At 40.6% G+C, this 15390-nt stretch overlaps 1 protein-coding gene across 2 annotated transcripts in view; it reads left to right on the top strand.

The window, feature by feature from the left end:
- LOC137300139 (transmembrane protein 144-like) overlaps positions 1–15390 on the top strand; it is a 99431-nt gene that overhangs the window by 32151 nt on the left and 51890 nt on the right. For both annotated transcript variants that reach the window (XM_067969256.1, XM_067969332.1), the window contains exons 5-7: positions 2280–2379; positions 13060–13140; positions 13509–13590. In XM_067969256.1, the coding sequence (XP_067825357.1) occupies positions 2280–2379; positions 13060–13140; positions 13509–13590 (263 nt within the window). The remainder of the gene's footprint in view (positions 1–2279; positions 2380–13059; positions 13141–13508; positions 13591–15390) is intronic.

Raw genomic sequence — 15390 nt, 5'->3', positions numbered from 1 at the left:
AAAAAACTTTTCCATTCTGTCTCTTTTTTTCTTTCTCCTTTAAGTCAATCTTCCTTTCCCTCTCTTTATTTCTCTTTCTGTACCTGATTTGACATTGAATTCACCCACTCTAATTTACAATTTCTTCTCAGTCCTTCTGATGTTTATTTCACAATCCTTCAATCTGTTGGTTAAGGAGATACACAGTTGCTTGCCCTGTTCGCTCAGGCCCCAGATGCCCTGTTTCTCTCGCTGCGACGTTATCAGCTCACACTCTCAGCAACTTGCCACACAAAAAATGTAAAAACCTAAACGTGCATGGGCAAGTCTAACTAACGGCAGATGCCGTTAGATGCCCTGCCACAGCAAATTATTGCCCAATGCATTTCTCTGCAGTCACAGAGGGATGATATTTCTATAGTCAAAACATTCAAAACCTGCCTTAAAATTTGTATGACAAAAAATGCATTGAACTTAATCTCCTAAAACAGATCAAAGTTTTAAAAATGATGTTTTCATCAGGAACACACTTCAAGGAATGCATTTTCTTTTGCCAGTTTTCTTCCCTCCTTTCCTGAAGGTCTTCACTGAGATAGAGTTCTAAGGTTGCTGGCAGCAACTCGGTACCTGATCCAAGTGGCCATTCTTCATGCTTGAGCCGAGACAGTGAGTGTTGGCAGACCGTTCTACTATGAGAAGCATTCGCAGCCAAGTCTAATTCTGAGCACTTATACATGTTTTGCAACATAAGATAATACTCAGGAATGTAAACCATGGTTGGGTTTTCTTCTCCTTAGCAAAGGTACTGAGGCCAATTGTGTTTTTACCAGTGCTCTGAATCAGATAACTAAACACAGAAATCAAATCTGGGATCTTTGTGGCTCAGTTCCATGCTGGGTGGTAATTGCCCACTGAGCCATAATGTTAGCTTGAATACTTCAAAAAGTTTCAAGAATTTTGGGTTTGGGGACAGGTAGGAAAAGCATGGCAGTGTACAATGCTCTGACCAGAGATTGGGCTATGTTTTCTTATTCCATAGCAGTGAAATGAATAGAGTTACAAGAGAAATTACCCAATTTTCATCTGACTTCTAACAGTTATTCAGGTACATTTGAGTACTCACAGGTTGAGCATTGGTTTGGTTTTGCATTAAATCATAAGCCACACCACATAATATCATTATATACTATTCAATTGATCAATTAGTCGTTTTACGGCATTAACTAATTGATCAATTGAATAAGTACATAATGATTCATGCACCAATTCTCATTCATAGAATCATAGAATCATAGAAGTTACAACATGGAAACAGGCCCTTCGGCCCAACATGTCCATGTCGCCCAGTTTATACCGCTAAGCTAGTCCCAATTGCCTGCACTTGGCCCATATCCCTCTATACCCATCTTACCCATGTAACTGTCCAAATGCTTTTTAAAAGACAAAATTGTACCCGCCTCTACTACTGCCTCTGGCAGCTCGTTCCAGACACTCACCACCCTTTGAGTGAAAAAATTGCCCCTCTGGACCCTTTTGTATCTCTCCCCTCTCACACTGCTAATCTAGTTCAACATAGTTAACTTGCGATTGCGCTGTAGTTTTGCTAAAATTGCTTTTGCATTTGATGAAAGCAGTTATTTAAGCGATTTAGCAAAAGAAATGCATTGCAGCTGGCATGCAAATAACATTTTAGCAGTTAATCTCTAAGTAGTTTATATCTCTCGCATTGTTTTTGCGGCAGCTAATTTTCCACAAGGCTGATTTGCACATTAGTCCTCCTTAGCTGTACCAACAGATTAAAAAATAGAAATAGCTGCCCAGCAAACATGTAGCAGCTGCTTTTACCTGCTACGACTGGAGTAGAGTGAGCAGAGCAAGGTTTTCTTTAATGTCCAGAAGTGGAAGAGCAGACAGCTATAATGCAGTCCCATTGATCTCAGGCCTGCAATGCCTTGTAGCACTTGGGGTAGCAAAACTGTAAACATAACAGACTGTGATATCTATATGACCATCTTCTGCATAGTTTTAAACCCACTGTTAGTATCATTACCATAGTAAAATGAGACATCAGCCCAGTATTGTAGGTGAAAAAATTGCAGAAATGCTAATAGCAACACTGCTGCAGGTGCCACCATCAAGCAAATTTATTTCCTAATATGGTGCAGAGTACAGTTTCATTTTCATTCCATGCAGAAATGATTAGTAAAGTTCAGTTTGCATTCTAGTAGTAGTATGTTCACGCAAGTTGAGACTGAATTCAAGTACTGAATATTATGGTTTCTTCTCTATTTTGTTTTCAGGAAATATTACAGTTGTTCCAATTCTGAAAACCATTGGTTTAGGCCTCGGAGTTTTAATCTGGGCTGCATTTAATCTCCTGATGGGATGGGCAAGTTCTAGGTAAGTCCAAATAGCTAACTGCACTGTCCTGTTGCTACCATCACTTGTTCAATTGGGTTTAGAGAATACAATTGCAGCCGAAGAATTTTTATTCGGAAAGGGAGGATGTATTCTAATACTGCAGTCCTTTCACTATGGCGCTCTGATATTACTGTAGCTTTTAATAATGTTGTTTATAGCTTCACTATCAGTAGAAGAACTTGCATAAAGTATTCTCACTGCAATTTACATTTTGTACAGTGGATAGACATAATAGACAGCTATGGCATTTAGGTGCTAAAGAAAACCTCAAGAGAAATCACTAAGGTAGCCTCTGAGATTCATTAGTGTATGAAAACAATTGCCTAAGTGTTCTGACAACCTTATTTTCAAGTTAGGCCCAGGTCAAAAGTATATTCAATAACCAACTGGGGGAAACGATCTATTGAAAAATAAACTGCTGAGTAACATGTGTAATCCCATGAGCCTGTGCAAGTAGGTGTTTGGTTGATGTTTGGGAACCCTCCATCCATTGGTTATTAAATCAGATTTAATTATTTTATGCACCTGCTGGTAACCTTCCACAAAAGGAGAGGGTTTGGCAACCAGCAAGGAGGATCATAAAATACTTCAAGAGGACATTGCCAGGTTAACAGAATTGCAATTTAATATGATGAACTGTGAGATAATGGGCTCGATTTTACAATGGTGGCGGGTTGGCAGCAGGAGGGTGAAGATGCGCGTGGCAAACCCGCATGAACAAAACTTACCATTTCCGATGCGATCGCATGTTGATTGATGATGATTAACGTCCTCTCCGGGTTTCGCGCCTGGCAGCTTGCCTGATTGACAGGCTGGCTGCCGTCAGGAACTGCAACACGGGGCGGGGAGCAAGAGAGAGAGCGAGACGTCATCCGGCGCTGGAACGGACGATCGGTTGGGGGGGGGGAGGGGGAAGATCGGTGGGGGGAGGGGGAAGATCGTGGGGGGGTGAAGAGGGGAATATCGGAGCAGGGTGCAAAGGTAGGTTCATTTTATGTTTTCACTTCCTTCCATGGTTTTTTATTTAATTTATTTAGTTTCTTTTTCCCTGATCTGGCCCTTCACGCCTGGTTTCACATGGCATGATTCAGAGGCTGTGGGCAAGCTGCCCAGGTAAGTTGAATTTCGTTCTAATGACTTACCCTGTCACAAGTGCCTAAAGGACCTCAATGAGGTACATTTGACTCTTTAACTGTCATCCCATCGGTGAGTTGGAGCCAACTTCCGAACCCGAATGGAATTTCTGTGATTTTTGGAGCCTCCCCCGCCCCCAATTGCCTCCTAAAATCACCCCCAATAACGTTTTGGGAGGAAAAACAAGGAATGGGAGTATAAACTCAATGGAAAGGCACTGAAGGGTGTGGCACAAGTGATCTAAGGATGCAAATTCATTATTCCTTGAAAGTATAAGTTCAGATAGATGATACCATAAAAAGTAAATAGCATTACAGGCTTCATAAATAGCAACATAGAGTACAAGAGTAAAGAATTAATAAATTTGTACAAGACCATGGTTAAGCCACAGTTAGAGTGCTGTGTGCATTTTGGACACTTTATTGTAGAATGATCATTAAAGCTTGAGAATCATAGAAAGTTACGGCACAGGAGATTTAGTAGACTTAAAAAAAAATGAAGGGTTTTTAATAGTTTTTCTCTATATAATCTATTTCCACGGTTGGGAAGCCAGCGATGAGGGCTCATCAATTTAAAATTGCCACTGAGAATGAGGAGAGAAATTAGAAGAAATTTCTTTATTCAGAGAATCATTAGAAAATAGAATGCTTTGCACCAGAGAGCAGTTAAGGCAGAGACCACTGCACCTATTAAGGGAACAATAGATAAGCATTTGAAGCAGAGGAAGATGCAGAGTAATGGGCAATAGTAGGGCAGTGGGATTGGTTCTCATTGCTATAACTAAGAGCCGTCACAGACCTGATGGGTTCGTTGGCTTTTCTTTCTGAGGTTTGAACCTCTGGTGTACCTTTTTTTGCCCCCTTGGCCTAATTTTACACCGCTGAGTCCTGGTTTTGACATCTATCCCATTTTAGTTTTTCCAAAATTGCTCGTAAAGAAACTTGTCCCTAATTGGCATGACAATACTCTGCCACAGAACTCTTCCTTTCCCTTGTTGCAGTCTTGCCTGGTACCTTTGATCTCTTTCCAAATCCTCCCCCTCCCCCCCCCCCCCCCCCCCAGCCAAAACAAAATCCAGATTTAGATTGGGAACCGTTGGTAAGTTTCAGAATAAAAGTACCAGATGTAGTGTGGTTAACTGAAGACCATACAATCTGACAAAAGTTGCTTTCTCATTAGAAAAAACTATAAATACATGATCGGCTAACCAAATATAGGCTTTAGTGGAATTGAGTACACAATGAATTAGAACAGTCAATTCACCCTTGGAACTTCAACTAAAATCATTTTCAGACTGATAGGTTGAAAATCTTGAGTCTGGCTCTGCTGACTTTAAGTCCCATATGCATATGTGAAGTGAATTGGGCAGATTGCGTCTATTTTCCTGTGGGCATTAGTTTGTAGCACAAAATTGCCGATTATTTTTCATTGAATTGGCAATCTCATTCAGGCCACAAGAATGATTGGTACGGGAAATGAAAATGTCACACTGGAGAAGGAGTGCTATCTTGTGAGGTTGAGGGCAATGTACAAGAAGCTTTGCTCTCCATGTAATGCACTGAGCTTGATGCTCAGTGTAAAAAGTAGAAAAGTGTTAATTTCCCCTGCACTGCCATCCTTCACTATCTTAGTGAGAACAGCTCTCTTGAGAAAATGCAATTTTCTATTTCTGTGAAGGTAGTAAATCTTGACCACACAATGGAGGGGTAAACTTTGGATTTCTCTGTGCAACTGTATTATAGATGCAGTCATACAAAATGGAGGTGATGTTCCCATCTGGCAAGTTCTATTTTCAGGTTAGGTGCCATGGAACAGCAAATTAGTCTGCATCAGGCATAGAAACATAGAAAATAGGAGCCTGCTCCGCCATTCAATATGATCATGGCTGATCCTCTATCTCAATACCATATTCTTGCTCTCTCCCCATAGCCCTTGATGCCTTTTGTGTCTAGAAATCTATCTAGCTCCTTCTTAAATACATTCAGTGACTTGGCCTCCACAGCCTTCTGTGGTAGAGAATTCCACAGGTTCACCACCCTCTGAGTGAAGATATTTCTCCTCATCTCAGTCCTAAATGTCCTACCCTGTATCCTGAGACTGTGACCCTTTGTTCTGGACCCCGCAGCCAGGGGAAACATCCTCTCTGCATCCAGTCTGTCTAGCCCTGTCAGAATTTTATATGTTTCAATGAGATCTCCTCTCATTCTTCTAAACTCGAGTGAATACAGGCCTAGTCAACCCAATCTCTCCTCATATGACAGCCCTGCCATCCCAGGAATCAGTCTGGTGAACTTTCGCTGCACTCCCTCTATGGCAAGTATATCCTTTCTTAGGTAAGGAGACCAAAACTGCACACAATACTCTAGGTGTGGTCTCACCAAGGCCCTGTATAACTGCAGTAAGACATCCTTACTCCTGTACTCAAATCACCTTGCAATGAAGGCTGAACATACCATTTGCCTTCCTAACTGCTTGCTGCACCTGCATGTTTGCTTTCAGTGACTTGTGTACAAGGACACCCAGGTCCCTTTGTACATCAACATTTCCCAATCTATCACCATTTAAATAAAACTCTGCCTTTCTGTTTTTCCTTCCGAAATGGCTAACTTCACATTTATCCACATTATACTGAATCTACCATGTATTTGCCCACTCACTCAACTTGTCTAAATCGCCTTGAAGCCTCTTTGCATCCTCCTCACAACTCATGATCCCACCTAGTTTTGTGTCGTCTGCAAACTTGGAAATATCACCTTTGGTTCCCTCATCCAAATCATTGATATATATTGTGAATAGCTGGGGCCCAAGCACTGATCCCTGTGGTACCCCACTAGTCACCGCCTGTCACCCGGAAAATGAACCATTTATTCCTACTCTCTGTTTCCTGTCTGTTAACCAATTTTCAATCCATGCCAGTATATTACCTCCAATCCCATGTGCTTCAATTTTGCACACTAACCTCTTATGTGGGACTTTATCAAAGGCCTTCTGAAAATCCAAATAAACCACATCCACTGGTTCTCCCTTATCTATTCTACCAGTTACATCCTCAAAAAACTCCAGTAGATTTGTCAAACATGATTTCCCTTTCATAAATCCATGTTGACTTTGTCTAATCCCGTTGATATTTTCTAAGTGTCCTGTTATCACATCTTTTATAATGGAATCTAGCATTTTCCCTACTACTGATGTTAGGCTAACCAGTCTGTAATTCCCTGTTTTCTCTCTCCTTTTTTGTGTAAAGACACATGTAAATGTGATTCAGTGAATAGCAGACAGCCTACTCTTCTTAGTTGCCAATTGTTAATTTGTATAACATTTCCAGCCCAATTTGCTTGTTGGAGGGTGATGAGAGCCAGAAGTCAGCTTTTATTTTGGTAAACACTGACCTTATGAAATAGTGTCAGGTGAACCCAATATTCTATGTTTTACTGTGATAACAGCAAATAAAGATCCTTGTGCATTAATGCCAGTAATATTAAAATTGAACTGACTTGTTTCTAATACTGTCAGCTCTAGATTCAAGCAGAATTCTTTTGGGCATGGAATTCCAATGTACTGAACTATGTGATCTTCCCATCAGTGATTACGCTGGTTTACATTGGACAGTAAAACTGGGATAAATCCCCCTCTCCCACCCCCATAGATTTTTGACATGCCAATTGCACAGTTGGGAGACTGGCAAAAATATTTTTAGTTGTCATTCATAAGATAAAAATTGGAATGACTTTTGAAGGCATGTGATGATGAATTTTTATCTTATTAGTGTGCAGTGACACAAGCAGCAATGCAGAAAAATAGCTTCTGTTCAGGAGCACAAGACAGCAGTTTTCTGCCATGGATATTAATTTAGCAATTGAAATATTGCTAGCGTGCAGGAATGGATGGCACCTGTGTAGCACAGTGACAGTGACCTCAGTTATCCAATTGCAAAATTGCATGGGCATTTGAGAGTGGCAGAGATGCAGTTTGCCATTGCAACAAGGGCAGTAAAATTTAGTGCTCATTTTGGCATCTCGTATACTTGCTCTACCAATTTATCAAAGTTAAGTAAGTAAAATTTACTAAAGCAAAAACTAGGTGACACAGATTTGAGGGTGTTAGGATGGGGGTGCATGTAGGAATGAGGTTTTTAAGAAGGAGTGATGATTGGTATGCATAATGGCTCTGAAACTGTTGTGTCCTGAAAATTGGATGTAATCAGTGATTTGCATTGGCCTATAGTGCCATCTGGTTTCTGGAAAAAAAAAGTTTACTTTAAAAAAAAATATTTTTTATAATATAATAATTGAGACTTTTACTGGCAAAAAAGAGACAATTGTGTGAATTTTCCAAAAATCTTCCTCCAAAGTTGAGTTTTTTGGGGCACTGTACGAAATAACTATAACTTTTAAAACACGCGTTCTGGATGTTAAAACCTTATATGATTTTCAAATGTATTTGAGTAGATCAATAAATGACCAAGAGTGCTTTTATTTTTGGCTTAGTAATTTTGATGCTCCTTTGTTGACTTTGTGTTTAGTGGAATTAAGATTGAGCTCTCGTGATGCCTCATTGGGTAAATATACAGCCAAATGTGGTAATGAATCATAAAGGCCAACGATATTTCACATTTGATCCTGGATCTGTGCTTAGTTAGCCGATCTCAGATGGGGTGATAATGGTAGGGCAAAACAATTGGCCTTGGTACTCCTGGGAAAAGTGGTTAGGGGAGAAAATAATTCAGCGTTCCGATTCTGATTTTCCATTCAGTGACCTCTGAGATGTTTGCAGACGCAAGTGAGAAATAGTAGGGAAAATGCTAGAATCTATTATTAAGGACGTAGTAACAGGGCACTTAGAAAATCATAATATGATTACGCAGTAACACAGTTTTATGAAAGGGAAATCGTGTTTGACAAATCTATTAGAGTTTTATGAGCATGTAACTAGCAGGGTAGATAAGAGGGAACCAGTAGATGTAGTATATTTGGCTTTTCAAAAGGCATTCGATAAGGTGTTACACAGGATTAGGGTTCATGGGATTGGGGTTAATACATTAGTGAGGATTGAGGATTGATTAACGACAAAAAACAGAGAGTAGGAATAAACGGGTAATTTTCCAGTGGGCAGGCTGTAACTAGTGGGGTGCCGCAAGGATCAGTGCTTAGGCCTCAGCTGTTTACAGTCTATATCAATGACTTAGATGAGGGGACCGAGTGAAATGTACCCATGCTTGCTGGCGTTACAAAGCTAGGTGGGAAAGTAAGCTGTGAGGAGGACGCAATGAGGTTGCAAAGGGATATAGACAGGTTAAGTGAGTGGGCGAGAATGTGTAGATGGAGTATTATGTGGGGAAATGTGAAATTATCCACTTTGGTAGGAAGAATAGAAAAGCAGAATATTTTTTTAAAAGATAAGAGACTAAGAAATGTTGGTAGCCAGAGGGATTTGGGTGTCCTTGTACATGAATCACAGAAAGTTTAAATGCAGGTGCAGCAAGCAATTAGGAAGGCAAATGGTATGTTAGCCTTTATTGCAATGGGGTTGGAGTATAAGAGTAAGGAGGTCTTGCTGCAATTATATAAGGCTCTGGTGAGACCACACCTGGAGTACTGTGTACAGTTTTGGTCTCCTTACCTAAGGAAGGATATACTTGCCTTAGAGGGGTTGCAATGAAGGTTCACCAGATTGATTCCTGTGATGAGAGAACATAAGAAATAGGAGCATATGGCCCCTCGAGCCTGCTCCTCCACTCAGTGAGATCGTGGCTGATCTTCGATCTCAACTCCACTTTCCCGCCCGATCCCCATTTCCCTTGAATGCCCTAGAGATCAAAAATCTATCTATCTCAGCCTTGAACATTTTCAACGACTCAGTATCCACAGCCCTCTTGGGTAGAGAATGGCAAAGAGTCACAACCCTCTCAGTGAAGAAATTACTCCTCATCTCAGTCTTAAATGGCCGATCCCTTATCCTGAGACTATGCCCCCTTGTTCTATACTCTCTAGCCAGGGGAAAAAACCTCTCAGCATCTATCCTGACAAGCCCCCTCAGAATCTTATATGTTTCAATAAGATCACCTCTCATTCTTCTAAACTCCAGAGAGTATAGGCCCATCCTCTACTTAATCTCTCCTCATAGGACAACCCTCTCATCCCAGGAATCAATCTAGTGAACCTTCATTGCATTACCTCTAAGGCAAGTATAGCCTTCCTTAGATAAGGAGACCAAAACTGTACACAGTACTCCAGGTGAGGTCTCATCAAAGCCCTGTAGAATTGTAGTAAGACTTCCTTACTCTTGTACTCCAACTCCCTTGCAATAAAGGCTAACATGCCATTTGCCTTCCTAATTGCTTGCTCTACCTGCACGCTAACCTTTTGTGTTTCACCCAAATCCCTCTGAACACCAACATTTAATAGTTTCTCACCATTTATATTCTGTTTTCCTATTCTTCTTAACAAAGTGAATAACCTCACATTTCCCCACATTATACTCTATCTGCCACCTTCGTGCCTAGAGGGTTGTCCTATGAGAAGAGATTGCGTAGAATGAGCCTATATTTTCTGGAGTTTAGAAGAGTGAGTGGTGATTTCATTGAAATATATAAAATTCTTAGAGGGCTTGACAGGGTAGATGCTGAGAGGTGTGTTTCCCTGGCTGGAGAGTTTAGAACTAGAGGTCATAATCTCAAGATAAGGGGTTGACCATTTAGGACCAAGATGAGGAAACATTTCTTCATTCAGAGGTTTGTGAATCTTTGGAATTCTCTACCCATGAGGGCTGTGGATGCTCAGTCGTTGAGTATATTCAAGACTGAGATTGATGGATATTTGGACTCTAAGGGAATCAAGGGCTATGGAGATCGGGCAGAAAAGTGGAGTTGAGGTAGAAGATCAGCCATGATCTTATTGAATGGCGGAGCAGGCTCGAGGGACCATATGGCCTACCCCTGCTCCTATTTCTTATTTTCTTATGTTCTTATATTGTTGAATTACCTGCTGAAGCGTCCATGTCAAGTCTAACATATGAAGATTGACCAGTTGGGCAAGTACTGGAGGGTTGCTGGTGCCCACAGCATTGTGTCCGAAGAATTGATACTTTCAGTAGAGATGGGGAGAAAATTGGAATTCGAGCATTGAAAGCTTGCTGATATATTATGATGTGTCACAAAGCAATATGAAGAGGTCTCTGAAGCATGCAAAAGTGTATGTGCCTGATTGACTGTTTCCTGTTATCGCTTTAATTTATACTTAATATTTATGGCATCTGCTTGAATTTTGATTACCAGTTTTTATCTCCAGTCTTCCTGCTCCTTCAGCAGCCTTGCCAAAAATGCACCTGGTAAATTTGGTTCCTGTTCTTTTCCAACCTTTCTTTCATCTTAATGGTATGGTTGCTAGCTCTCCTGACTTTTTGTGGCCTACATTCCACTTCCAATTCTAATCTTAATGATCCTGGTAAAGTATCTCCTTCCATTGCTCCATTCTGTTTTATTATTAAAACTATCATCAACTTTCATCGTTGACAGGTCTGTTGGATCTTCTATTTTCTTAATACAGTGGCAAACCTGGTCCTGATGAGATCCTCTGATTCTACCTCTGCCAAATATAGTCCCTTTGCTCGCTCTTAATCCCAGTAACTTCTTTCCTTCTCCTTGGAAATATGCTCATTGGCTTATTGTCCTTGCTTCAGTTCTTTCTAACATTATAACATATAATGCCAAATTATCAAACAAATTGAAAGTTCTGGCCTAATCCATGTTTGCCAGTATAGTTTTCAGCATATTGATTCACTGATTTCATTGCCTATGTTGCATACCTCTGCAACTCTGGCCATGAATACCTTGTTGAAACATGTCAATGCCTTAGGTTCCCATCAAAGCTATTGTGCATAGCCATCTAATTCCTCCCCCCCCCCCCCAAATCACTTGGTCTGTGTGACAGTAGAAGATTGGAACAATGCAAAGTATTTTATATGACTACAATTATAGCCTTGCAAATTTGAGCTGATTTTGTTGACATTCCACAGGTATCGGCTGTTTCGAAAGAGTCTGCAAAACAGTCTTTTAACTACAAAATGGAATCCTGAACACAAAATAGATTCTTTAATAAAATCTTTCCTGCAAGCGTCCAATCATGTTTCCTTCAATTTTTCAGATAGTTTATTGATGTCTGTTACCTCTCTTACCTTGGATGGCTTTGCCCTTAGTCCTTTTTCATCTGTCAGCATTCTTGGCCATGCTATCTCTTCTGAACTCATATGGAACTCTTCATCCCCAGCATTGCTAAAGCTCCAAGAAACTTGGTTTCTTGTTTTGTGGCAAAGACGACTTCTTCTAATCAACAATTCTTTAACTAACCTAAGTGCATGTAACACTTAAATACTACACCTGTATGCAAGGAAACTCTTGTAGCACCTTTCTCATACTCCTGCTTTTCCCTTCTCTCTGTCACCGTATGCTCTCACTCTCACTGATCTGTGTTCTACATAAAAGTCCCTGGAGCTAATCGAATGGTCTCCCTGCCCCAGTAGGGATTTTCCAATTTACCGCTGCTTTCTGCTCCCTATTTTCAATGATTAGATTTCTTTAAAAACAAACTTATCAGATGCCTTCTGAAAACCCAAATAAATATCCCCTGCATATACCTCATCTAGTTCACCCATGAAAAAGGTATTGATGGCATATCATATAATGTTTTTAAAAATTTTACCTACCACAGAGGTTAAGGCAACCAATTCAGGGTACGGTAGCATAGTGGTTATGTTACTGGACTAGTAATCCAGAGACCTGGACTAATAATCCAGAGTCATGAGTTCAAATCCCGCCACGGGAGCTGGGGAATTTAAATTCAATTAATTAATTTAATTTAATTAATTAATTAAGTAAATAAAAAATCTGGAATTGAAATACTAGTATCAGTAATGGTGGCCATGAAACTACCGGATTGTCGTAAAAACCCATCTGGTTCACTAATGTCCTTAAGAGAAGGAAACCTGCCGTCCTTACCTGGTCTGGCCGATATGTGACTCCAGACCCACAGCAATGTGGTTGATTCTTAATTGCCCTCTGAAATGGCCTAGCAAGCCACTCAGTTGTAAAATCTCGCAAGAAGGTGCCTCACCACCTTCTCAAGGGCAATTAGGGATGGGCAATAAATGCCGGCCTCGCCAGCAACGCCCACATCCCATGAACGAATAAAAAAAAACAGATTTCATTTTTTCCACTTATGGTACATGTGCTATCCTCCAGGTGCTTTCAGATACAACTTTCGAACTGACACATTCCCTCATCACTTTACAGTCATTGACTTAATAGGTGAAATGAGGTTTCATTTTATTAGTTCTTTCAAGAAATAATAATGAGATTCCATAGGAGCAGAATTGTACATTTCCTGTGCTACTGGGAGAACGCTCAGGTTCGGTTTTAGTGTGATTCAGTTGATTTGATTTTCAAAGGCTGAAGTTCAAATCAATAGAAAATTTGAATACTTCGCTTCAACCATTCTCAAAAGTTCAACTGTACTGTATAACCTATTTCAGATTTGGCTGGTTTGGCATTGACCCTGAAGAGGTAGCAAAACCTTACTTAAACTACATTGGAGCAGCTCTGTCTTTCGTGAGGTAAATCTGTCCAGCCATCTCTAATGAAAATAAGAGTAATTGATGCAATTTGTATTCACTAGCAAGATTTGTGTGGTATGCTTTGACCTGGAAAGTGTAAATATGTTGCATGTAAAGGAATCTTGTATATTTGCAATTTTAAAAAAATTAGTGCTGGTAGTTTTTTAAATTAATATAGTTCATAAGCAATTCCTACTTCATTCATACATAACAAAACAGAGATGAAAGGAAGTTGTTTGTAGGAAGCCAAAATTGTCTGTTTGTCTACAACTGTTCTTAATAAGATGCTAACTAGTAATTGAATTTTGAAGTCTGACATTTTTTGATTTTTTCAGTTAAAACATCGATTGAAATATTTTCTGTTTTAGTGCCATCATATTTTTCTTCGTCAAGAGTGATGTAAATGCTGCAAACACATCTGAATCACCAGTTCCACTGCTGATTGACAATGTAAGTTACAGCTCCTTGAGGAGGAGTTCTTGGAAAAATTCAAGTCTAAATACTTTCACCAGTGCGAACCCTTCTGTTGTAAAGGTTGTACAAATTCCTTGCTTGAGGTTAAACCTTAGATTTTACTTGTGTAGTCTGTGAAATGTTCTATCCAAGTAATATTCCATGATGATGGAACACACAAAACAGGTACTTTAGGTTTCCATTTTTTTTGTGCATCTCACCTCAAGTCAGAAAGTTGAGAGTCCGGGACATGAGCACATAATCTAGGCTGACAATTCAGTGCTACACTGAACGAGTACTGCATTTTAGATGCAGTCTTTTGGGTGAGACTTTTAACTGAGGCCCCATCTGCCTGTTCAGGTGGAATAAAAAGATCCCCATGGCACTATTTAAAGCAGGGGAGGAAGTTCTTCGGGTGTCCTGGCCAACATTCCTTCCTCAACCAAAAACAACAGAAATGATCTGGCAATTCATCTCATTTGCTATTTGTGAGACCTTGCTGTGTGTATATTAGCTGCCACATTTCCCAACATATCCACTGTAACTACACTTCAAAAGTAATTGGTTGACTTGGAAATGCTATAGGATATCCTGCAGATGCGAAAAGTGCTATATAAGTGCCAGTTCTTCCTTTTTGTTTCTTTGTTGAAAAATAAAATTATTTCTGTGCTTGTCAAGGTGAAAGGTGTTCATACTGAGGAATAAGGGGGTGACTTTTCCTGGCCTCTGTCTGCCATGATGCTGGGCAGGAACAGTTCACCCATAATGTGCTGTGCCTCTCCAGGCTCAAGAATACCTACATTTTGTGTCCTGGGCCATTGGGGCAGGCTTACTCCCGGGCTGGGCCTATCTCTAGAAAACAAGGCAGGAAACAGGAGCGCAGCTATTGGTCTGAGAGACCTGCAGCAGCCTTCCCAGCTGCTAGCCTTCGGGCCTTCTCACCACAGCCCAAAGAGATGAAGATCTGTTAAAAAATTGTCTAATTTACTTGGGGGGTCCTCTTCAGCTAGCTGCCGGGCCCTATGGATCGTACAGCCTTTGGGAGGTGGGGTTTGCTGCAAGCACAATACCAGCTTTTTGCAGTGCCTCCGTGTCTACACCTTACAATTGCAACCACAACTGCAGGATACAGGTTATGCCATTTAGAACCAAGATGAGGAGAAATTTCTTCACTCAGAGGGTGGTGAACCTATGGAATTCTCTACCACAGAAGGCAGTGGAAGCCAAGTCATTAAATATATTCAAGAAGAAGATAGATATATTTCTTAATGCTAAAGGGATCAAGGGATATGGGGAAAAAGCGGGAACAGGGTACTGAGTTAGACGATCAGCCATGATCATTTTGAATGGCGGAGCAGGCCCGAAGGGCCGAATGGCCTACTCTTGCTCCTTTCTTCTATGATTCTATGAAAAAGAGATGGGAAGCTGGGCACACACCTCTGCATCATTCAAATTCATGGAATTAGCCTGTGCCTATTACAGGTCCAGCTCCCCCAAACTTCCTCCCCACCTCCAGGAATCCCAGGTAATGTAAAGGTATCAGAGACTTAGCATAACAGGTATCCACGTCCTCTTTCCTGATCTTTGTGCCTGCAGGATGGGTGTTTATGGGGCAAAAGTCGGGAAAATTGGTCCCAGAATCTTTGCACTCAATCTAAACATCAAGCAATCTTGTGTCCAGTATAATACAGTGAATGCAGAATAAAGCTCCCTTTACTAAACTGTAACAACAGATTTTAACTCCAGTTTCAGTAGAGGTAACCCCTGCAATGAATGTTTCCATTGTCCTATCTAGAT

Source organism: Heptranchias perlo, chromosome 1 (assembly GCF_035084215.1).
Source record: "Heptranchias perlo isolate sHepPer1 chromosome 1, sHepPer1.hap1, whole genome shotgun sequence".
Classification (NCBI taxonomy): Eukaryota; Metazoa; Chordata; class Chondrichthyes; order Hexanchiformes; family Hexanchidae; genus Heptranchias; species Heptranchias perlo.
The sequence above is the reverse complement of the archived record's forward strand: the minus strand, read 5'-3'. Positions and strand labels throughout refer to the sequence as shown.